General features: G+C 45.4%; 1 protein-coding gene across 3 annotated transcripts in view; it reads right to left on the bottom strand.

The window, feature by feature from the left end:
* The window catches only part of LOC144494164 (KH domain-containing, RNA-binding, signal transduction-associated protein 2-like), a 586,631-nt gene extending 569,620 nt beyond the window's left edge, over positions 1 to 17,011 (bottom strand). For all 3 annotated transcript variants that reach the window (XM_078213766.1, XM_078213769.1, XM_078213768.1), the window contains exon 1: positions 16,921 to 17,011. In XM_078213766.1, the coding sequence (XP_078069892.1) occupies positions 16,921 to 17,011 (91 nt within the window). The remainder of the gene's footprint in view (positions 1 to 16,920) is intronic.
* Between the last annotated feature and the right edge of the window lie 9,725 nt (positions 17,012 to 26,736).

Raw genomic sequence — 26,736 nt, 5'->3', positions numbered from 1 at the left:
TTTGCGGAAGGATATATTGGCCTTGGAGGGAGTGCAGAGAAGGTTCACCAGGTTGATACCAGAGATGAGGGGTGTTGATTATGAGGAGAGACTGAGCAGATTGGGTTTGTACTCGTTGGAATTTAGAAGGCTGAGGGGGGATCTTATAGAGACCTATAAGATAATGAAGGGGCTGGATAGGGTAGAGGTGGAGAGATTCTTTCCACTTAGAAAGGAAACTAGAACTAGAGGGCACAGCCTCAAAATAAAGGGGGTTCAGTTTAGGACAGAGTTGAGGAGGAACTTCTTCTCTCAGAGGGTGGTGAATCTCTGGAATTCTCTGCCCACTGAAGTGGTGGAGGCTACCTCGTTGAATATGTTTAAATCACGGATAGATGGATTCCTGATCGGTAAGGGAATTAGGGGTTATAGGGATCAGGTGGGTAAGTGGAACTGATCCACTTCAGATCAACCATGATCTTATTGAATGGCGGGGCAGGCTCGAGGGGCTAGATGGCCTACTCCTGCTCCTATTTCTTATGTTCTTATGTTCTTATGCCTTACAGCGCCAGGGACTCGGGTTCGATTTCCGGGTTGGGTCACTGTCTGTGCGGGGTCTGCATGTTCTCCCCGTGTCTGCGTGGGTTTCCGCCGGGTGCTCCAGTTCCCTCCCACAGTCTGAAAGATGTTCTGGTTAGGTACATTGACCATGCTAAATTCTCCCTCAGTGTACCCGAACAGGCGCCGGAGTGTGGCGACTAGGGGATTTTCACAGTAACTTCATTGCAGTGTTAATGCTAGCCTACTTGTGACACTAATAAATAAACTTTATTACACTACAAGTCTAGGACTGGAATATTTCCTGGAGTTAAACTACATGGGACTGGAACAATGCATGTTTGATGCCCTCACAATTTCAGACTACTGATTAGACCAGGGCTCATGTCCCATTTGATTTGCTGTCTGGTGCTCAATAAGGCCTGGGCATGGTGCCAGCTGAACCCATCATGCTTGGGTTCCTTTCTCATATTTTCTCCTCACTAGTTGGACACCTACATTTTTTTTCCTCCCAATCAGTAACACTTATGCTCAGCTTTGGAAGAAAAAAGTGTTGTATTTATGTTGCACTTTTCATAACTGCAGGATATTGCAAAGTGCTTTCCAGCCAATAAAGTAATCTTGAAGAGTAGTCACTGTCGCAATGTGGGAAACACAGCAGATCATTCGCACACAGCATGATCCCACAAACAGCAATGTGATGACAAGCAGATAACCTGATGTATTTCATGATGTTGGCTAAGCGTTAAATATTGGCCACAGAACTAAGAACAACTCCCTTCGTTTTTCAAACTAGTTCCATGCGATCATTTACATCTACCTAAGTTTTTTAAAAGTTTATTTATTAGCGTCACAGGTAGGCTTACATTAACACTGCAATGAAGTTACTGTGAAAATCCCCTAGTTGCCACACTCTGGCGCCTGTTCGGGTACACTGAGGGAGAATTTAGCACGGCCAATGCACCTAACCAGCACGTCTTTCAGAATGTGGGAGGAAACTGGAGCATTGGAGGAAAGCCATGCAGACACGGGGAGAATGTGCAGACTCCGCACAGTCACCAAAACCAGGAATTGAACCTAGGACCCTGGTGCTGTGGGGTAGCAGTGCTAACCACTGTGCCAATGAGGGCAGGAGTCTTGATATAATGCCCTATCCGATGGACAGCATCTCCAACAGTGCAGCACTCCCTTAGTACTGCAGTAAAGGGCGGCACGGTAGCACAGTGGTTAGCACTGCTGCTTCACAGCTCCAGGGTCCCGGGTTCGATTCCCGGCTCGGGTCACTGTCTGTGTGGAGTTTGCACATTCTCCTCGTGTCTGCGTGGGTTTCCTCCGGGTGCTCCGGTTTCCTCCCACAGTCCAAAGATGTGCGGGTTAGGTTGATTGGCCAGGTTAAAAATTGCCCCTTAGAGTCCTGGGATGCGTAGGTTAGAGGGATTAGTGGGTAAATATGTGGGGGTAGGGCCTGGGTGGGATTGTGGTCGGTGCAGACTCGATGGGCCGAATGGCCTCCTTCTGCACTGTAGGGTTTCTATGATTCTATGATTCTAAAGTGTAAGCTCAGAATATTGTGCTCCAGTGCTCGGAGTGGAGTGTAAAACCTGTAACCTTCTGACTCAGAGGTTTGTGTCTGTCCAATGAGCCGCAGCTGATACCTGACCCGAGTGGCACGGTGGCACAGTGGTTAGCACTGCTGCCTCACAGCGCCAGGGATCCGGGTTTGATTCATGATTTGTGCAGAGTCTGCATGTTTTCCCCATGTCTGTGTGGGTTTCCTCCGGGTGCTCTGGTTTCTTCCCACACTCTGAAAGACATGCTGGTTTAGGTGCATTGGCCATGCTAAATTCTCCCTTAGTGTACCCAAACAGATACCGGAGTGTGGCAACTAGGGGATTTTCTCAGTGACTTCATTGCAGTGTTAATGTAAGCCTACTTGTGACACTAACTCCAGTCGATGCCATTGGCATATGCAAAGTTGCTTCATCGGAATCAGTCACTCCTCCATTAGGCAATCTTGGCTAATTTGTAGAGGGACGGATGTTACGATATTGTTTGCCTACCACTGAAATACAAAGATGCTTGACTGAGCAAGGGTCAACGTGGGACTGGAGAAAGGCACTGCCCATAGTGTGATGTACAGAATCACATACTATTCGACCCAAGAGAAAACTCCAGAAGCCTACCTGCATGGAGAAGTAGCACCACGCATGACGCTAAGCTAGCATCTGTAAGTACTTAAAGAATAGCAATAAAGGGTCCTTATTTAAATCAACAAATCTCAAGATCTGATCACTGAGATATCTGAAGAATCCATATTACTACATCCACCACACTCCCTGGCAGGGCATTCCTTATCCAAAGCACTTGCTGAGTAAAAAGCTTTTCCTCATGTCGCTCTTTTACCACTGAGAAACATAGAAACTAGAAGCAGGAGTAGGCCATTCAGCACTTCAAGCCTGCTCTGCCATTTATTGTGATGATGGCTGATCATCAAATTCAATATCCTGATCCCCTTTCCTCCCATATCCCTTGATCCCTTTAGCCCGAAGGGCTATATCTAATTTCTACTTGAAATCACACAACGTTTTGGCCTCAACTACTTTCTGTGGTAGTGAATTCCACACATTCACCACCCTCTGGGTGAAGAAATTTCTCCTCCCCTTATCCTCAAACTATGACCCCTAGTTCTGGACTCCCCCATCATCGGGAACATTCTTTCTGAATCTACCCGGTCTAACCCTGTTAGAATTTTATAAGTTTCTATGAGATCCCATCTCGCTCTTCTAAGCTCCAATGAATGTAATCCTAACCGACTTAGTCTCTCCTCATCTGTCAGACCTGCCACCCCAGGAATCAGCCTGGTAAACCTTCGCTGTACCCCCTCTATAGCAAGGACATCCTGCCTCAGATAAGGACACCAAAACTCTAAGCATACACTACTCCAGGTGTGGTCTCACCAATGATTTGATTTGATTTAATTTGATTTATTGTTGTCATATGTATTAACTTACTGTGAAAAGTATTGTTTCTTGCGCGTTATACAGACCAAGCATACTGGTCATAGAGAATGAAACGAGACAGTGCAGAATGTAGGAAACCCACACAGAAACGGGGAGAACATGCAGACTCCACACAGACAGTGACCCAAGCTGGGAATCGAACCCGGGTCCCTGGAGCTGTGAGGCAGCAGTGCTAACCACTGTGCCAGTTACTCCCGATCTACTCTGTCCAGACCCCTCATGATTCTGAACACCTCCCTGGCACTGCAGGGAAATGTGGTAGTCAATTGCATAGCAAGACCCCACAAACAACAATGACATTGTTTTTAAATGGCCAAGGCACTAGAGAATGCCCCTTAATGTAGAATCATAGAATCCCTACTGGCATAAGGAGGCCATTCGGCCCATCGAACCTGCACCAAAAACAATCCCATCCAAGCCCTACTCCTGTAACCACACACCTGCACCCTGCTAATCCCCCTGACACGAAGGGGCAATTTAACTTGGCCAATCCACCTAACCTGCACATCTTTAAAGTTTGGGTCGAAATCGGAGCACTCGGAGGAAACCCACGCAGACACGTGGAGAACATGCAGACTCCGCACAGTCATTGACTCAAGGTCCGAATCAAACCCGGGTGCCTGGCACTGTGAGGCAGCAGTGTTAACCACTGTGTCACCGTGCCATTGTGTCCTCCAAGTAACATCACAAAATTGTCGAAATTCACCCGGGAGATGGATAAGCTCTCAGTTTGATGTTTTATCCTCAGAAATAATACCTGTGACAGTGCAGCACTGCACCAGAGTGCTCTCAGGTGGGACAGTTGCCCAGAGTCCTCCATATCAAAGGTAAGAGGGCACTGCAGCAGAATGATACTTGGCAAAGTGTGTGCTATGGAACAAGGAAGACTGCCACACATTCATCTCACCTAGTCAACCAAGAAACCAAATGTCAACAGTGATAAAAGATAAAATAATCTCAGGTAGAAGCAACAAATTACATGGTTTATAAACACTGGCTGATCCTAAACCAATTAAAAGCTGATGATGTTAAATAAACATTGTAATAATTAGTGGCGCAGAGCATCAAGCTATAATTGTGAACAGGTATTACACCACTGATCCTCATTGAGTGAAATTAGTAACTAGCAAAATAGATTCTGACATACAGAAAAGTCTTTGTACAGCATTACAAAAAATAATAACTCGGGGCAGCCAATATACTGAGCTGATCCCGTTAAACTTAATCCTGCTTAATTTATTTGATCGATCCCAAGGCAGCCTCATTGCCCAGATGAGTCAATGTCATTTTTAACATAATTTTGAAATATCACATACTTTAGAATCTATAAGAATCCCTACAGAGGCCTTTCGGCCCATCGCGTGGCACTGAAACTCCAAAAGAGCCTCTGACCCAGGCCTACCAGCCACTGTCCTATCCCTGTAACCCCACGCATTGGCTAATCCAAATAACCTACACATCTTTTGGACACTGAGGGACAATTTAGTATGGCCAATCCACCTAACCTGCGCATCTTCCCACAGTCCAAAGATGTCCAAACAGATCCAAAGACGTGCAGGTTAGGCATGTTAAATTGCCCCTCAATGTGAGGGGGACTGGCAGGGGAAATACGTGGGGTTACAGGAAAAGGGCTAAGGTGGGATTGTTGTCGGTGCAGACTCAATGGGCCAAGTGTCCTCCTTCTGCACTGTAGGGATTCTGTTCTATTTTATCTTTGGACTGTGGGATAAAACTGGAGCACCCGGAGGAAACCCACGCAGACACAGAGAGAATTTGCAAACTCTGCACAGTCACCCAAGGCTGGAATTGAACCTGGGTCCCTGGCGCCATGAGGCAGCAGTGCTAACCACTGTACCACTGTGCTGCTCCTTTAATGATTATATTGAAAGTGTAAGGCATAGATTTGCCACAGTTCTACTGGGGTTTAAACAGAGAAATCAAAGGGACAGGTTGACTTATATTCACTTCGCTTTAGAAAGATGGGTGTGGGATTGGGGGGTGTGCCTAATCAATGAACTTCTACAGATGCACCATAGAAAGCATTCTTCCTGGTTGTATCACAGCTTAGTATGGTTCTTGCTCTGCCCAAGACCGCAGGAAACTACAAAGGGTCATGAATGTAGCCCAGTCCATCAAACAAACCAGCCTCTCACCCACTGACACTGTCTACACTTCCCACAGCGTTGGAAAAGCAGCCAGCATAATCAAGGACCCCACATCTTCTTCCGTTGGGAAAAAGATACAAAATTCTGAGGTCACGTACCAACCGACTCAAGAACAGCTTCTTCCCTGTTGCCATCAGACTTTTGAATGGACCTACCTTGCATTAAGTTGATCTTTCTCTGTAACACTACATTTGCACTCTCTCCTTTCCTTCCCAATATACTGTATGCTTTGTCTGTATCGCATGCAAGAAACAAAACTTTTCACTGTATCCCAATACATGCGACAGTAATAAATCAAATCAAATCAAATCAAATGAAGGGGTTCAATCGGTAAATAGACAGAAATGATTTGCTCTAACCTGGTCAGTCACAATCCAACTGAATGATTGTTATTCTGAATGGCCTACTCCTGTGCCCATACTGTCCACATATTGCAAAATTGCAATGCAAAGATCTGAGTATATAAATGTTATTTGCTGAAGCATCACTGCGCGGATTAGTGTTTGAAATTTAATACACCAGTGAGTGTTTTTCTCCTTTGAGAGCTTTCTCTGCTGCACTTCTCCCTGAGTCTGAAGTGCACAGGAAAACAACCAAAATATAAAACAATAAAAATGGCATGGAAAAGTTACATTTACCAGAACATCGCGTAATGAATACCTGACTCACACATACTGTGCTCCTTATAACTGCCTTAGACAGAAAGGCTGAAATTAAGATCTAGACAACCTCAGAAGAGTTCTACAACCAATGAAGTACTCTGTGAAACATCGTCACAGACTGTAATGTGGGTAGCGCAGCAGCCATTTTGTGCACAGCAAGCTCCCGCAAGTAGCAACGTTGGATTGCGAGCAGAGCATCAATTTGTTTGCGTTGTTGATTGGAGGTGAAATATTGCCCAGGGCAATGGGGATACCTTGTCCCCAACCCTTCTTCAAAAACGTGTAGTGGGATCTCCCAATCACCTGAGAGGGCAGGTGGAACCTCAGCTTAACATCCCAACCAAAATCATAAAATCCTACAGTGCAGAAGGAGGACATTCGGCCCATTAAGTCTGCACCAACAACAATCCCACCTCGTCCCTATCCCCATAACCCTGTCCATTTACCCTTGCTACGCCATGCAATGGCATGGCCATTCCCCCTGACCCGCTCATCGTTGGACTGTGGGAGGAAACTGGAACACCCAGAGGAAACCCACGCAGACATGGAGAGAACGTGCAAGCTCCACACAGACAGTGACCCAAGCTGGGAATCGAACCTGGGTCCCTGGCTCTATGAGAGAGCACTGCTAAGCACTGTGCCACGTGTCGCCCATGACGACAGTTGTAGCAGTGCAGCACTCCGTCGGTACCACACTGGAGTTTCAGTGTGGAATGTGTGCTCATGTCTCCAGAATGGAACCTTAAATCAACAACCTTCTGACATAGAGAGGAATGGGCACCACCATTAAGCTGACCACTGCTGCCTGTCCCAATGATCCAGCCCAGCAGATTTCAGGCTAGATTGGGAGATGTCCACCCCTCTCTGTAAAGTGACCTGAATGCTTCCTATTTCCTTAGCCAGCTTGCCTGTTTGATCTGTTTACAGGGGCATTGGTACGTATGGCTCCTGCTCTGAACAAGACCGCAAGTAACTATAAAGGGTTGTGAATGTAGCCAACCTCCCATCCACTGACTCTGTCTACACTTCCCGCTGCCTCGGAAAAGCAGCCAGCATAATCAAGGATCCCACACACCCCAGACATACTCTCTTCCACCTTTTCTGCACTGTAAGATTCTATGATTCTAAGATTCTTCTGTCGGGAAAAAGATACAAAAGTCTGAGGTCACGTACCAACCGACTCTTCCCTGCTGCCATCAGACTTTTGAATGGACCTACCTTATATTAAGTTGATCTTTCTCGACACCCTAGCTACGACTGTAACACCACATTCTGCACTCTCTCTTTTCCTTCTCCTCTATGCACTCTATGAATGGCATGCTTTGTATAGTGCGCAAAAAACAATACTTTTCACTGTATCCCAATACATGTGACAAGGATAACTCAAATCATTACTGGCACAGGATACTGTGTATCAATCTGTCCAATGAATTCAAAGAACAAAGAACAAAGAAAAGTACAGCAGGAACAGGCCCTACAGCCCTCCAACCCTGTGTCGATCAGGATGCCCGAACTAAACTAAAAAAACCCTCCTTCTGACCTTACTCGGTTCTTTTCCCTTTATTCCCACCAAATTCATTTCAATCTATATCTGGACATAGGCCGAGCTTGAAAGCATTCCAATCAACTTTCATACACAGCTTTGCACCTGGAGTTAAGCTCATTTGCTTGAGCAGGTGCCAAATCTCCACCTGAAAAACATAGGCCACATTCTGGGTTAGGAATATCAACAGGCTTGTTATCAAATTACTTTCTCAATTCGAAAGTGAACTGGGACAGCCTGCCACTGACTAATGGTAAAGTGTAAGTGACCAGCAAACTTGGAACAGGGACGTACAAGGTCCTTGAGGAGGGAGCTTTACTCTTCAGCACCAAGATGAAAAAATAAACTACCATCCAAAAATAAAATAGATTTGATAAGTTTCCTGGAATGACTTTGAATTTTACAGCACAGAAACACACCATTTTCATCTGATTTGATTTATTATTATCACGTGTATTGGTATACAGTGAAAAGTATTGTTTCTTGTGGTACACAGAAAAACATCCTGTTCATAGGGAAGGAAAGTTCATCTGGCCGATCTGGTCTTTGTTAGTATTCATGATCTGCACAAGCCTCCACACGGTGGCACAGTGGTTAGCACTGCTGCCTCACAGCGCCAGGGACCCGGGTTCAATTCCTGGCTTGCGTCACTGTCTGTGCGGAGTCTGCACGTTCTCCCCGTGTCTGCGTGGGTTTCCTCCGGGTGCTTCGGTTCCTCCCACATTCCACAAGATGTGCTGGTTAGGTGCATTGGCCGTGTTAAATTCCCCCTCAGTGTACCCGAACAGGCGCCGGAGTGTGGCGACTAGGAGATTTTCACAGTAACTTCATTGCAGTGTTAATGTAAGCCTACTTGTGACACTAATTTAATAAACAATCTGGTCTTTGTTAGTGTTCATGCTCCTTCCACACTATGGTATTCAGTCTATTATTCTCTTTCTTGCTCCTGAGTTCGTTCAGCCTCCCATTTCAAGGTATCAATGCCTGTCACCTCAGCCAGTCACTGTGGCAGCCAGTTCCGCATTCTCACCACGCTCTGGGTAAATTTGTATTGAATTTTCTATTTGATTTATTGGTAACTATTTACAGCCCTTCATTCGGGTCTCCTCCACCAGTGAAACACCTTCACCACATCTCCCCTCTAACAATTGTGAAGAGTTCCTATCGGTCACCGTGCAGCTCGTTCTGCCTTGTCCGGCAGTTATAAACGCTCGGTTCTGCGATCATCCTTGCGAGTCTTTTCTGCACATTCTCCAGTGCTCCTCCGGGCTATTTATCATTTGGAAATCAGAAATACGTCCAAGTGCTGCAAGTACTCAAAACCAGTTTCTCAGAAATTTACCAGGAAATCGAGTGTTTGAATCACAGAGCAGAAATCTAAATTTACCGAACAATTAATAAAAATTACAGAGCACACAAAACCACCAGAAGACCATAAGATATTGGAGCAGAATTAGGCCATTCGGCCCATCGAGTCTGCTCCACCATTCAATCATGGCTGATAAGTTTTTCAACCCCATTCTCCCACCTTCTCCCCGTAACCTTTGATCCCCTTACCAATCAAGAACCTATCTATCTCTGTCTTAAATACACTCAATGACCTGGCCTCCACAGCCTTCTGTGGCGATGAGTTCCATAGATTCACCACCCTCTGGCTGAAGAAATTCTTCCACATCTCGGTTCTAAAGGGTCATCCCTTTACTCTGTGGCCGTGCCCTCGGATCCTAATCTCTCCGACTGATGGAAACATCTTCCCCACGTCCACTTTATCCAGGCCTTTCAGTGTTCTGTAAGTTAAGAAGCACTCAAAACCAAGTCTGTTTGTTGTGGGACATTGGCCTGAATTTTTGTCAATGTATTTATAGAATGTCACTGGCGAGACCAGCATTTACTGCCCATCCCTGGTTGCCCTTGAGAAGGCGGTGGTGAGCTGCCTTTGTGAAATGCTGCTGCCTCTGGGGTAACACCCTGAAGGAGTTCCAGGATGTTTAACTCTGCAACAGTAAAGGAACGGCGACGTATTTCCAAGTCAGTGTAGCGAGTGGCTTTTCCACTGAGAACAGCAGTCAGTTATCAGGAGCTAAATATGGAAATCAGGACGCTGGCTCTTTGATTTGGTCTGTCCCACCATAAGCTTCCCGATATTGGTGTATCACCCAGCCTTTAATACACACTGTGGGAGATTGGGGCATGTAGCCACAGATAACCTAGCAAACATGCCAGAACAAGCTTGTCCACTCATGTGTCAGTATATTTAAACAGCATGGTAAGTCCAAAATATTAGAATCATAGAACCCCTACAGTGCAGAAGGAGGCCATTCGGCCCATCGAGCCTGTACCAACCACAATCCCACCCAGGCTCTATCCCCACAACCCCACAGAATTACCCTGCTAGTCCCCCTGACGCTAAGGGGCAATTTACCCTGGCCAATCAACCTAACCTGTACATCTTTGGACTGTGGGAGGAAACCAGAGCACCTGGAGGAAACCCATGCAGACACGGGGGAAATGTGCAAACTCCACACTGACATCTGAGGCCAGAATTGAACCCGGGTCCCTGGCGCTGTGAGGCAGCAGTGCTAAGCACTGTGCCACCGTACCATCCTTTTGTCAAACCATCTCACTACACTGTCAATTTACTTTTACGTGTGTGGAGTCTCAGTCCTTCAGATTTCAATTATTGCTGGAGATTTTTTAAAATCTTATTTATTTTTATTTTTTTCTTTAACCACTCTCAGCATCAACTTGGGCCTGATTTCACTGGAGATTAGAACAGTGACTGGACTGAAGTATAAGATCCTGAACTGTATTGACAAGGTATTTTTTATTCATTCGTGGGACATGGGCGTCGCTGGCTGGGCCAGCATTTATTTCCCAGCCCTAGTTGCCCTTGGAGGACAGTGGAGAGTCAACCACATTGCTGTGGCTCTGGAGTCACATGTAGGCCAGACCAGAATAAGGACGGAAGATTTCCTTCCCTGAAGGACATTAGTGAACCAGATAGGTTTTTCCGACAATTGACAATGTTTTCATGGTCATCAGTAAATTCTTAATTCCTGGCATTTTTTATTGAATTCAAATTCCACCTTCTGCCACGATGGGATTCGAACCCGGGTCCCCTGAACATTGGCTGAGTTTCTGGATTGATAGTCTAGCGATAATACCACTAAGTCATTGCCTCCCCTATGGACATGGAAAGAATGTTTCCTCTGTTGGGTGAATCCAGTATGAGGGGCACTGTTTTCAAATTAAGGGTCCCCTATTAGGACTGAGGGTCGAACGACTTTGGAAGTCTCTGCCTGAGAAGTTGGTGCAGATGAGATCACTAAATATCTTTAAGGTGGGGGTAGATAGATTCTTGTTAGGTTAGGGAATCAAAGATTATCAGGATAGATGGGAATGTGGAATTCGAAACACAAACAGGTCAGCCATGATCATAATGAATGGCGGAGCCAGCTGGAGGGGCTGAATGGCCTCCCCTGCTCCTATATCGTACGTTCATATATGTTCGTAACTGTGTCTCAGTTGGTCGCTTTTCACCTCTGACTGATAATATTCCATGTTTAAGTCCCACTCCAGGACTTGATGACGCACCCCGGACATGTTCTCTTCCATCTTCTTATGTCGGGAAAAAGATACAAAAGTCTGAGGTCACGTACCAACTGACTCAAGAACAGCTTCTTCCCTGATGCCGTCAGACTTTTGAATGGACCTACCTCACACTAAGTTGATCTTTCTCTACACCCTAGCTATGACTGTAACACTACATTCTGCACTGTCTCCTTTCCTTCTCTATGAACGGTATGCTTTGTCTGTATAGCGCGCAAGAAACAATACTTTTCACTGTATACCAATACATGTGACAATAGTAAATCAAATCAAAATAAAGACAAGTCTTTTTTCTTTCCTTACTTCTCTTTAAACTTTATCTTTCCTTCCCTCAATTTCACTTTCCACGCGGGATTTGATAATTCATTAACTATTCTAACTAACGCTTCCTGATCTTGGCCCCCGGGTTTGTAAAGATTCTTCAATCTGATTTGCTAACCAGACACGCAGTGGCTTGCCCCTGCTCACCCTTGCCCCGGATCCCCTGTGGAGGGCCGTGCATTTTATTTTTTGGCTTTCAAATTGCTGTAAGTTCCCAGTGCAGAGTCTCACAGGACATCCGTGAGCAGCTGTCGGTACAAATGAACCATAGCTGCTGTTTGTTTCTTTATTACTGAGCTCAAAATCTGGACCCTTTTATTTCAACATCCCCCCCACCCCCAACCCCAAACATCAAGCTCAGTAACTATTTCAATATAGGCACCTCCCTCCCTCACCCCGCCCGCAACAAGCTTCCCTAATGATAAAGTTACTATTCACAACCAGATGAGTGAGTCAGAGGGTTGTAGAATGGTGGCAGCACAGGAAGAGGCTATTCAGTCCATCCTATTTGGATCGGCTCTCTCTGCTGGTCCTACCTCCCGCTCTCCCTCCTTTCAATATAGCCCTAAAATTGTTTTCTCATCAGGTACTTATTCCTGTTGGCTTTTTTAAAGCCACAACTGAAACTTCCTCCACCACACTGATGGAAAATGAGGCCAGCCAGTGAAAAGCCCACTGACATCAGTGGGACTGGAAAATCCCGCCGGCAGGAGGGGCTGGAAAATTCCACCCTGAGCCAACATTTAGTGTCACAAGTAGGCTTACATTAACACTGCAATGAAGTTACTGTGAAAATCCCCTAGTCGCCAAACTCCGGCACCTGTTTGGGTACATTGAGGGAGAATTTAGCACGGCCAATGCACCTAATCAGCACGTCTTTCAGACTGTGGGAGGAAACCGGAGCACCCAGAGGAAACCCACGCAGACACGGGGAAAACGTGCAGAATCCAGACAGACAGTGACCCAAGCTAGAAATCGAACCCGGGGTTCCTGGCACTGTGAGGCTGCAGTGCTAACCACTGTGCCAGTTTCTCCCGATCTACTCTGCCCAGACTCCTCGTGACTCTGAACACCTCCCTAGCACTGCAGGCAAACGTAGTAGTCAATTGCATAGCATTTTTGGGCACTAAGGGTCAATTTATCATGGCCAATCCACCTAACCGGCACATCATTGGACTGTGGGAGGAAACCGGAGCACCCGGAGGAAACCCACACAGACATGGGGAGAACATGCAAACTCCACAAAGTCACCGAAGTCCCAAATTGAACCCGGGTCCCTGGTGCTGTGAGGCCGCAGTGCCAACCACTGCGCCACTATGCTGCCCCTGTTTTACAAATCAGACAATAATGTATCACAAAGCCAACCAATCACAGTGTAAAACATTCCCCGAGTCCCTGCGGATTCGCCAACCACCTTTAAACCAGGTCACCTCTGTCTCTCGACCCAACAGGAAAAAGATGTTGTTTGTAAAACAGAAGTGGTGAAGGGACATTACAATGTAGCCAAATGCTTGTTTGGTGTTTCATAACACATTCCTCAATGCCTGTGAATCCTCGCAAACTAACAGGCCTCCCTTAAGTACTTGAAAAGAGCGGCAGGGTGGCACAGTGGTTAGCACTGCTGCCTCACAGCGCCAGGGACCCGGGTTCGATTCCCGGCTTGGGTCACTGTCTGTGCAGAGTTTGCACATTCTCCCCGTGTCTGTGTGGGTTTCCTTCGGTTGCTCCGATTTCCTCCCACATTCCGAAGAAAAGTTAAAGTTTATTTATCAGTCCCAAGTAAAGCTTACATTAACACTGCAATTATGTTACTGTGAAAAGATGTGTGGGTTAGGTGGATTGGCCATGCTAAATTGACCCTTAGTGTCAGGGGGTTAGCAGGGTAAATATGTGGGGTTATGAGGATAGGGCCTGGGCGAGATTGTGGTCGGTGCAGACTCGACGGGTCGAATGGTCTCCTTCTGCACTGTAGGGGTTCTATGATTAAAAGGGAGAGAGAGAGAAGAAAAACTACCTCCTATTTCATGTCAGCTACATCCAAAGTTGGTGATGGTGTTGCCAGAACACAGCGACTTCATCTGCCCGAACTATTGCAGACATTGCTTTTGTAATGTTGATGCTTTGCCAAAATCTTCTCTTTTAAGCTAACATCGCTAGAAACTGGGAAATGAGCTTGTCTCGTACGCTCGACAGTTCGCAAAAGATGCCCACGAGGAAGTGGCGCATGTTCCAAACCATCTGCCTGCCCTGGATTGCAATGTTCCTCCAGTCCTTGTACAAGACAAAGATACATATCGCACTAATACAGATCGTTTAATATTGTTGAGGGCAGGCAAGGCTGCCAGGGCCGAACTGCATGATACCAAACTAGCTTAATAGCTTTTCAAGAGGGGGAAAGAAAGAGCCTCGGTGTCTACAGCCTTTCCTTATAGTAGAAGCTCTCTGTTCTGATATTATAGATGCCACAGAATCTTACAGTGCAGAAGGAGGCTATTCAGCCTGTCGAGCCTGCACCGACCACAATCCCACCCAGACTCTATCCCCATGCATTTACCCTAGCTAATCCCCCTGACACTAAAGGGCAATTTAGCATGGCCAATCAACCCAACCCGCACATCTTTGGAGTGTGGGAGGAAACCAGAGCACCCGGAGGAAACCCACGCAGACACGGGGAGAATGTGCAAACTCCACACAGACAGTGATCCAAGCGGGAATCGAACCCGGGTCCCTGGAGCTGTGAGGCAGCAGTGCTAACCACTGTGCCACCATGTCGCCCCAGCATGTAGGATTCTTTCCATGCACCTTTGCTGGTGCCTTTACTTTCTTAAGCAGCTAGCTGATTATAAAGGCTGCAGCCTTAATAATGCCCCATATATTGGCCCAGTTCCCCTTACCCCACACCTGCCAGAAACATAAGCAATGCTATCAAATGCAGCGTCAGCCAGTCAAACAGATGGCTCTACCTGCTTTCCAGGAACTAACACAACTAGGGGAAGACATTGAATTCTTCCTCTCCCATCCACCTCCCTGGAATTCTCTTTCCCAAGCAAACTGATTTCAATCATATGAAGACCACAAGACTGGAAGAGATTCTGTGAGGCTCAGACATCTGTTTTCATGACCCAGTTTACTGGTTCATCACCAATTCTTGGCGCTGATGGGTCAACACAGCTCAGAGAAAAAGCCCAAAATCCAAATAAAGTTCAACTATCCCCTGTGTTGACAATGAAGCTTGTGAACAGACACACAACTGGAGCAAGGGATCCACTTGACAAGGATTATTTTGACGGACCATCTCAATTGCTGAACTCTCCACTTTGGTCTGCACATGTCTCTCTGCTGCCCTCTATGGCACAGAGTCAGAACTATAGCACTCAGACTTCCCTCCACCCCCCCCCCCCCTTCCAACCCAACAAAATTGAGCACAACACACAGATTTGCAGCAGGCAATGAACAACACTCGGGCGGGCTGGTTTCATAAATGTTTTAACACACACACACACACTCATACTCACATTCACACACACACGCACAAAATAACCAAACTCATATCAAAAGCAAAAAAATAAATAATCCTCAGAAACTGCAATCCATTTACACCAACCAAAACATTCCTTCATCTTCTTTCACACAGGAGACAGATTTTTGAATCTTTAAAAGCTGCAAAACCCATCATCTACCTTTCGTCATGGGATAGACTTTGCATTTTTAACATTGACATATGTATATATATATATATATATATATACACACATGCTCACTGACACATATCCTCACAGGCACACACATATCTACCCAGGCACAAAGGTATATACTCTCGGACACACACAGGCATATGCTCAAAGACACACAGACATAGGCAAATACTCACAGATACGCAGGCATATACTCATAGACATATACTCGCACACATACATCCTCACAAAACACATAGACATATACTCACAGACACACACAGATATATCCTCACAGACACACGGGGATATACTCATCAACATATATTCACACAGACACACATATAACCTCACAAAGCACTTAGACATATAGTCACAGACACACATGGACACATCCTTACAGACACACAGGCATATTTTAATAAACATATACTCACATACATACACATATAGCCTCACAAAGCACACAGACATATACTCATACACACACACATATATATCCTCACAAAGCACACAGACATATACTCATACACACACACATATATATCCTCACAAAGCACATAGACATATACTCATACACACACACATATATATCCTCACAAAGCACATAGACATATACTCATACACACACACACACATATCCTCACAAAGCACATAGATATATACTCAGCACACACACATATATATCCTCACAAAGCACATAGACATATACTCATACACACACACATATATATCCTCACAAAGCACACAGACATATAATCATACACACACACATATATATCCTCACAAAGCACATAGACATATACTCATACACACACACATATATATCCTCACAAAGCACATAGACATATACTCATACACACACACACACATATCCTCACAAAGCACATAGATATATACTCAGCACACACATATAGGCATAGACACACACATAGACCCACACAGACAAGATAAAGACATATACTCACACATACATATGCACAGACACTTACATACCTATACATTAAATATTAGACATTGATCATTGCTGACTCTTAGTAATATATAAATAACCACACAAGCACTGATAACAGTTAGCTGCTATGTGCAGCACCTGAGCCAGTGGACAGCTCACTCGCAGCAACACCTGTTAACAACTGAAGATGGAACAATTGAACGGGACTGTGCAAAAGGATGATTCATGAGCCGCTGACAGCCCCAAACACACACCGGGGCGACACACCACCACACACACACACTAGTTTCTCGGTCACTCGGAGGGAGGCTAGTTTAGAGAGGAGGGTGGGTGGAGAGGTCATTTTGCAAAGAAAAGAGATGCTGATGCTTAACACATCTGTCAGAGCAACAATTAACCATGTGGAGGGTTCGGTTCTCCACAGCACAACTTACCTTCTGTCAGCAGGCGTGCGGCATGAACAAAAGATGGATCCAGTGTATCCTTCTCAGCCATCAGCTCTGGTAAAAATTTCTCTCTCTGCATCTTTTATTTTGTGCAGTACAAATTTGCAATGTGTATTTCAAATAATTTATTTGGAGTCTTTTTTAAAAAAGGTTGAAAGCTCTCCTTGGTTTCTCCCAGCGCACACAATGTCTAATTGAGTGGTTGTATCTGTCCCTTGGCTGGCACACTCAGTGCATGCACTGGGCTCACTGACAGCGCTCTCTCTCTCTCTCTCGCTTCGCCAATTTCCCAATACAGCCCCGCCTCCTCCCAACTCTCATTGGGCACAGCCCAGCCACCCGGAAGCAACTCCGGGTGCTCATTGGTCAGTCCTTGCTGTCAGTCAAAGTGAGTAACAGGGTCTCCTGCTGTCCTACTGTCCACCTCCCAAACATCGAGATCTCTCCTTTGCACACCTTCCTCTTCATCTCATAGACACACACACTCACACACACACACATATACCCTCACAAAGCACATAGACATATAGTCACAGACACATTCCCATGGGGACATACAGATGTATACTCACATACACACACAGACATATACTCGCAGACATAGATGCACATATCCTCACAGATACACAGGGGGTATACTCATAGACATATATTCAAACACACACACACATATATCCTCACAAAGCACATAACAATATATTCCGGAATTCTACCGCCCTGCCTGCCACGGAATCGGAGGCCAATGGACAACAGAAATGTCCATTGACCTCGCCCGAGCGAGGCTGTAGAATTCTGCCTATAGTCACAGACACACAGACATATCCTCACAGACACACAGACATATCCTCACAGACACACAGACATATCCTCACAAAGCACATAGATGTATACTCAGGACACACATAATTATGGATACACACATATACCCACAAGGATGCATACAGACATATACTCTCACATACATACGCACAGACACATACATACCGATACATTGAATGTAAGACATTGGCCACAGATGACTCTTAGCACCCTGCTTGGGCAAAGCCCCCTCTGGATGTTGCCTGATGTTATCTATAGTCCTTGCGTTAGAGATGATGCAGCGAAGGTTTACCAGGCTGATTCTGGGGATGGCAGGTCTGTCATATGAGGAGAGATTAAGTCGGTTAGGATTATATTCATTGGAGTTTAGAAGAGTGAGAGGGGATCACATAGAAACTTATAAAATTCTAACAGGATTAGTCAGGGTAGATTCACAGGTGGCATAGTGATTAGCACTGCTGCCGCACAGCAACAGGGATCTGGGTTCGATTCCCCAGCTTGGGTCACTGTCCGCGTGGAGTGTGCATGTTCTTCTTGTGTCTGTGTGGATTTCCTCTGGGTGCTCCCATGGTCCGAAAGGCGTGCATTGGCCATTCTAAATTCTCCCTCAGTGTACCCGAACAGGTGCCAGTGTGTGGCAACAAGGGGATTTTCACAGTAACTTCATTGCAGTGTTGATATAAGCCTACTTGTGACACTAAACTCAGAAAGAACATTTCTGATGCTGGGTGAGTCCAGAACTAGGGGTCATAGTTTGAGAATAAGGGACTGAGGTGAGGAGAAATTTCTTCACCCAGAGGGTGATGAATGTGTGGAATTCACTGCTGCAGAAAGTAGTTGAGGCCAAAATATTGTGTGATTTCAAGAAGAAATTAAATATAGCTCTTTGGGCTAAAGGGATCAAGGGGAGGAAGGGGGGATATTGAATTCGATGACCAGCCATGATCATAATGAATGTTGAAGCAGGCTCAAATGGCCAAATAGCCTATTCCTGCTTCTAGTTTCTATGTTCCTATGTTATGTCCAAAATATAAATGATGATCAATCATTATGCACACACTCCTTGCTGGCATCAACTCATATATCCTTGAATACACTGGCAAAGTTGCTTTCTTTTCTTTATAAAAAAGGAAGAGGGCTTTGCTGGAACGGGACACAAGTTGGTGCACAACTGATAAGACATTATCAATGTCAGTAAAATGAAGGAGCGAGTCATCGACTTCAAGAAGCGTAGTGGAGGACATGCCCCTGTCTACATCTTGGTGTCCAGATCAACAACAATGGCACCATAGTTCAGCAAGTCCACCAACGCCTCTACTTTCTCAGGAGGCTAAGGAAATTTGGCATGTCCGCTATGACTCTCACCAATTTTTACAGATGCACCATAGAAAGCATCCTATCCAGATGTATCACAACTTGGTATGGCTCCTGCTCTGACCAAGACCGTAAGAAACTACAAAGGGTCATGGCCCAGTCCATCACGTAATCCAGCCTCCTATCCATTGATTCCATCTACACTTCCCGCTGCCTTGGAAAAGCAGCCAGCATAACTAAGCACCCCACGCAACCCGGTCATTCTCTCTTCCACCTTATTCTGTTGGGAAAAATTTACAAAACTCTGAAATCACGTACCAACTGACTCAAGAACAGCTTCTTCCATGCTGAATGGACCTACCTCACACTAAGGGCCCGATTTTACCATTTGGAGTCTAAGGGCGGGATCCAGGCGTAATACAGATCCGAGCCCGGAATCCTCTTTCCAGCGCGCCCATATGCTTTTTGCCGGCTCCGGTCTGATCCGCGCAGTGGGCGGGGCTTAGCGCTGCCGGAACGATCGGAGCTCTGAACTGCGCATGTGCAGTTCGAAAAAAAATGTGAAGCAGCGCGCCCGGGCGGGAAAGAAAAAAAAGCAGAGAGAGCGGCTCTCTGACACATGGAAGAGTTGGCAATAATTATACCTGCTCTTGTTAGAGAAAATATTGTTCCAACAATCTGATAACGCTATTAAACTCAAAGCTTTTGTCGAAAGATTTCACTTGCATCTATTTCAACTGTTTACTTTTGTTTCAGGAATGAATGTGAGCTGCTTGGGTTATTTTGGGCTCATTGTGTCTACTTGCAGGGCTCCAGTGAAAAATAAAATGTGCATTTCTGAGAATCTTCGACCACACAGAACAAAGTACATTTTGAGTGCCTGTTCATTCCTGTTGTCACAGAGATGTTTCCCCATCAACATATTGTAAAATAAATATATAACAAACCCAGTACTTGTAGCATATATCCTGAAGCAACAGTTCTTTAGAAGAAATTTCTAGTCCCAGGAACATCTAGGATATACTTAAACAGTGTCAGAAGTTTAATATTTTAGATCAAATGAATGTAATGATAGTTTATGCAGAAAAATTAGTTTATTAACTTTCTAAAGTGTAACAATATGTTGAAAAGAGATGCCTTTTACTGTTAAAGGATAGGAATTAAAACATTCAAATGTTTCAATTCCTATCCTTTAACAGTAAAGATAATGAATGGTTTACGTGCCTGGAATGGTTTACGTCCTCCTCCCCCCTACCAACCATGCATTTAAATCATCGGGCCGCCTGATTCGGGCACGGACCGGATCCGCGCCCGAATCGGGTGTCGGTAAAGCCGCGATCTCCTCGGAATCGGGTGCAGATCGCGCTAAAGGCCCGACGCCCGAATTTACCGCGATTTCATGGTATCTTTGGTAAAATACCAAAGATTTTGGTAAAATCGGGCCCTAAGTTGATCTTTCTCTACATCCTAGCTATGACTGTAACACTACATTTTGCACCCTCTCCTTTCCTATGTACTCTATGAACTGTATGTTTTGTCTGTATAGTGCGTAATAAACAATAATTTTCACTGTATCCCAACACATATGACAATAATAAATCAAATCAAATTGAATAAGAAATAGGAACATCAGCGTCCATTTGGCCCCTTGAGCCTGCTCCACCATTCAATAGGTTCATGGCTCATCCAATGTTCCTCACATCCACTTTCCTGCCCTTTCCCTTAACCCTTGATTCCCTTACTGAGCAAAAATCTATCTATCTCAGCCTTAAATATACACAAGAACTCTGCCCCCACAGTTCTCTGTGGCAAGGAGTTCCAAAGACTCGCAAACCTCTGAGAGAAGAAATTTCCCCTCATCTCAGTCTTAAATTGGCACCCCTTTATTCTGAGACTATGCCCTCTGGTTCCAGACTCTCCCATGAGGGGAAAGATCCCTCAACATTTACCCTGTCAAGCCCCTTAAGAACCCTATTTGTTTCAATGAGATCACCTCTCACTCTAAATTCCAATGAGTAGAGTCCCAACCTGTTAATCTTTGCTCGTAAGACAATCTCTCCATAACGGGGATCATCCTAAGCCTGACACATCCTGGTCAATGCATTAGGATATCAGCAGTGCAACATTTACCAGTACTTCCCACATGTTATTTGAGAGAAATGTGATATTCCACATACACACTCCCATGTACATATACTACATGTTTACTACACATAATTATCATGGGTGGCACAGTGGTTAGCACTGCTGCCTCACAGCGCCAGGGACCCGGGTTCGATTCCTGGCTTGGGTCACTGTCTGTGTGGAGTTTGCACTTTCTTCCTGTGTCTCCATGGGTTTCCTCCGGGTGCTCCAGTTTCCTCCCACAGTCTGAAAGACGTGCTGGTTAGATGCATTGGCTGTGCTAAATTCACCCTCAGTGTACCCGAACAAATGCCGGAGTGTGGCAACTAAATTTTGACAGTAACTTCATTGCAGTGTAAATGTGAGCCTACTTGTGGCACTAATAAAATAAACTTTAAACTTGACATGTATTATTTCAAATGTCGATGGAATATTTACTTTTTTTTGGTTCAAAATATATAACCGCATACATTTATTAAGGACATCAAGTTATGAGCCAACATTCCAAGGCAGCCTAATCCTCTGTTGTTATTAAGCTCTGCATTTGAGTTCGCTGAGCAGTGTAATAAGATTAAAATATTTGAAACATTTCGCCCCCCTCCACCCACACCTTTCAACCACGAGCCTGGATGGGAACCAGGAGAGCAATAACCTCCCTTATTTAACGAGCTTCTTTTCGAAAAAAAAATCATTAGATTTAATATTGGCTTGAAGCAAAGCATCCTCTTCCTTGATGAACAACCTTTTAGAGAGTGGAGTGTGCATGCAGCTCAAAAAGGGGGATGCAATTGGGAAATAAATCTCTCTTTTCCCATCTTGCACCTAATTCTAGCTCGATGCTCTTAGCCACACTGCCTTGTTCCAAATCACATTGTCGAAGAGAGATTTCTGCATCCTGTTTCTCTTCTGGGCATCTTGTCTGTAAAGGCAGGTTCTGCGCTCTCAAAACATTGGCAAAAAGGACTGGAGGGGAGATGGGGAAACTGGTCTTTTTTTACACAGCAGGTTGTTTTGATCTGGAACGCACTGCCTGAAAGATTGGTGAAAGCTGTTTCAAAAGTAACTGACAAGACGGAGCTGGATAAATATCTGAAATAGGAGAGTGGGCTGTGGAAATTACAGTGCTATGAGGAGAGATCAGGAGGTGGAGCGAGTAGAATCCATAGAAGCTTTACAGCACACAAAGAGGCCACCCGGCCCATCGATTCTGCACCAACTCTCCGAAAGAACATCTGCCCCCAGGCCCAAACCCCGCCCTATCTACGTAACCTTGCACACTTATTATGGTCAATCCACCTAGCCTACACATCTTTGGACACTAACGGGCAATTTGTCATGGCCAATCTGCCTTACCTACATATCTTTGGCTACTAAGGGCCCATTTACTATGGCCAATCCACCTTACCTACACAGCTTTGGATGCTAAGGAGCAATTTAGCATGACCAATCCACCTAACTTGCGCATCTTTGGACACTAAGGGGCAATTTAGCATGACCAATCAACCTAACCTGCACATCTTTGGACTGTGGGAGGAAACCAGAGCACCCCAATTGAAACCCACACAGATACCAGGAGCATGTGCAGACTCCGCACAGACAGTCACCCAAGGCCGGAAATGAACCTGGCACTGTGAGGCAGCACTGCTATCCATTGTACCATCTTGCTGACCACAACGGGAGAACTCATTCACCGAGGGCTAACTCAGACACAATGGGAGACCATATACTGCTGAAAGAGGCCATTCAGATCATCGAACCTGCATCGATAACAGTCCTACCCAGACCCTATCCCCGTAACCCCATGTATTTACTCTGCTAATCTCCCTGACACTAATGGGAAATTGAGTATGGCTAATTCACCTGACCTGCACACCACTGGAGCATAGGAAGAAACTGGAGCACCCGGAGGAAACCCACGCAGACACGGGGAGAAGGTGCAAGCTCCACACAGACAGTGACCGAAGGCCGGTATTGAACCCGGGACCCTGACACTGTGAGGCAGCAGTGCTAACCACTGTGCCACTGAAAACAACTCAGAGTGTATTTATAAATGTTCAACACTCTGACCTAAGGGGTGGGATTTTATGGCCTCGTTCATCCCAAAGCCATTCATCTGCCCCTCACCCATTCCGATTCCCCTGGCAGGCTGGACAGTAAAACTCCGGCCAATGTACGTCATAGTTCATTCTTGTCATGAACTCTATTGCCAAGAGGTCTAACTCTACAAGATATAGACGATGCCCCCTCAGATTCTTTGGCTCACCTGCTGTTTTGCCAAAACTCACGGGCACTCCTCCATAATAAAGTCCCGGTGAGTCTGAAACGTGGTTTGTCCAGGGTTTTTAGATCCGGTGAAATTATCACTGAAGGCTAATTGAGGTTCAGATGAAAGGGAGGGAAGTTCAACCCTGATGAATAAATGATGAATTGAGGAAGATCTTTGATGGCAACTCAAAAAAGAAAGACTTTTTCATCAATAAAAGTGGAGATGCCTTCCTTGTGTATATACTTGCCAGTGTGCAGACATTTCGAGAGCACATTATCTGTACTCGCAGGCACGAACCTGGTTCAGACCTGTCAATAATGCTGGCAGAAATCAAATGGCAAACCTGCGAATGCTCGGAATCTGATACAAAGATGGAAAATGTCAGAACGCCAGGGTTCGATTTGAAGGGGAAGAGCTTGCCTTTCCACAGCACCTTTCATGACACAAGCACTTCATCACCAAGCAAGTTTGGAAGCAGGAGACATTGTTGTCGTGAATGAAGCAGGCAGCCCCCTTTTCTGCACAGAAAGATCCCAGCAACAGAAACATGATAATGACCAATAATTTATTTATTTATACATGAATAGGGTACATGAATAGGGAAGGAAGAGAGGTATATGGACTGAGTAAGGGCAGAAGGTTTTTTTTTAGTTTAGCTAGGACATCAGGCTTGGAGGGCTGAAGGGCCTATTTTTTTGTTAGTCATTTGTGGGACATGGGCGTCGCTGGCTGGTCAGCATTTCTTGCCCATCCTTAGTTGCCCGAGGGCAGTTGAGAGTCAACCACATTGCTGTGGTTCTGGAGTCACATGTAGGCCAGACCGGGTAAGGACGGCAGATTTCCTTCCCCAAAGGACATTAGTGAACCTGATGGGTTCCTGTTCCTGTGTTGTACTTTTCTTTGTTCTTTTTTCTTTGTTCTATTCGTCACAAGTAGGCTCACATTCACACTGCAATGAAGTTACTGTGAAAATCCCCTAGTCGCCACTCTCCTGTGCCTGTTCGGGTACACTGAGGGAGAATTTAGCTTGGTCAATGCACCTACCCAGCACATATTTCAGACTGTGGGAGGACACCACGGCACCCTTCGGAAACACACGCAGACATGGGGAGAATGTGCAGACAGTCAACCGTGGCTGGATTGAAGCCGGATCCCTGATGCTGTGAGGCAACAGTGCTAACCACTGTGCCACCGTGCCGTCCCCAAACTACTTTTCGTGATACTGATTGAAGGATAAATATGAGGCACGACACCAGGAAGAATGCACATACCTTCTGTGTAATAGTGCCTCAGGATCTTTTTCATTGTCCCCAAGAGCAGATTGGGCTTGGTTTGATGTCTCACCAAAACAGCAGTGCAGCACTCCCTCAGTACCACACTGGAGTGTGAGGTTGGATGGGTCAGAGATTCCTTTCCTGTCCATTATTGCATGTGTGCAATTCGACAATTGTATAGGGCATTGGTGAAGTCACACCTGGAGTATTGTGTGCAGTCTTGGTGTCCTTATCTGAGGAAGGATGTCCTTGCTATAGAGGGAGTACAGCAAAGGTTTACCAGGCTGATTCCTGAGTGGCAGATCTGTCATATGAGGAGAGAGACTAAGCCAGTTACATTTATATTCACTGGAGTTTAAAAGAATGAGAGGGGATCTCATAGAAATGTATAAAATTCTAACAGCGTTAGACAAGGTAGATTCAGAAAGGATGTTCCCGATGGTGGGGAAGTCCAGAACTAGGTGTCATAGTTTGAGGATAAAAGGGAAAACTTTTAGAATTGAGGTGAGGAGAAATTTCTTCACCCAGAGGGTGGTGAATGTGTGGAATTCACTACCACAGAAAGTAGTTGAGGCTAAAACATTGTGTGATTTCAGAAGAAACTAGATATTGATCTAGGGGCTGAAGGGATCAAGGGATATGGGGGAAGGGGGAGATAAGGATTTTGAATTCGATGATCAGACATGATCATAATGAAGGGCGGAAGAAGCTCGAAGGGCTGAATGGCCGACTCCTGCTTCTAGTTTCTATGTTTCTATGTTAAGTCACAGTACACTCCAGATGAAAGAAGATCTATCGGCTACTTTGGATCTTAACAGGCAGTGCTGGAGGATAGGGAGATAGAGTTGGGGCAGATTACTTATTGAACCAGACACCAATCAGAGTGGTTATTGGCATGGCGTGGGTAATCCCAGTTGCAGTCACAGTACACTTCTTTGTAGGTCAAACATATGGCCAGCAAATGTAGTAACAGATGGGCTGTGTGCTTGGTTGGCCTGACAATATCAGTCGTACTGTTGCACTTTTTGACCAGATTAAACATTAGCTTGTTCAATGGCCAACATTGTGACACCAATGGCAAATGAACCATATCCCGCCCCCATTCCAGAAGTAAATTGGGCAGTGAAGCTTGCCTCATCCATTTCACACAGTGGCAAGGTTCAATGGATGGCACTCTCACCACCAAGTAGGAAGGTCGTGGTTTCCATTATGAACTAAAAGACTACTTTTAGTGCGGTGTCTGTCTTGAGCTGAATGTGGAGATGCCGGCGTTGGACTGGGGTAGACACAGTAAGAAGTTTAACAACACCAGGTTAAAGTCCAACAGGTTTATTTGGTAGCAAAAGCCACAAGCTTTCGGAGCCTTAAGCACCTTCTTCAGGTGGTACCTGAAGAAGGAGCTTAAGGCTCCGAAAGCTTGTGGCTTTTGCTACCAAATAAACGTGTTGGACTTTAACCTAGTGTTGTTAAACTTCTTATTGAGCTGAATGTGTCGTGGCTGCCTCCAGACATTTCCTTGGCGGTGTGTCAGATATGTAGTAAAGGATTGCACTTCCAAAACCCAAACAGGTTCAAACCTCAGAAACCTAGGCTGGGATTTCAGCGTCACTTTGAAGGAGTGGTGCTGGATGTGAGGGTAAACTCGGGCCCTGTCATCCTACTACAAGTGATGTAAAAGTTCCTGTGGGATTATTTGAAGAGAGGCAACAGCCTTCTTCCCGGTAAATATTCCGGGCCAATAATTATCCCTCCATCAAATCACCAAAAAACAGGTTATCAGCATGTTATCCCAACGCTCTGTGGGAGCTTGCTATGCGCAAATTGGCAGCTTTGTTTCAATTTTTACCACAATGACTAAACTTATTGTCATAGAGGTTTGCAGCATGAGAACAGGCCCTTCGGCCCAACTTGTCAATGCTGCCCAGTTTTTGCCATTAAACTAGTCCCAATTGCCTGCATTTGGCCCATATCCCTCTATACCAATCTTACCCATGTAACTGTTTAAAA

Source organism: Mustelus asterias, chromosome 5 (genome assembly GCF_964213995.1).
Source record: "Mustelus asterias chromosome 5, sMusAst1.hap1.1, whole genome shotgun sequence".
Classification (NCBI taxonomy): domain Eukaryota; kingdom Metazoa; phylum Chordata; class Chondrichthyes; order Carcharhiniformes; family Triakidae; genus Mustelus; species Mustelus asterias.
The sequence above is the reverse complement of the archived record's forward strand: the minus strand, read 5'-3'. Positions and strand labels throughout refer to the sequence as shown.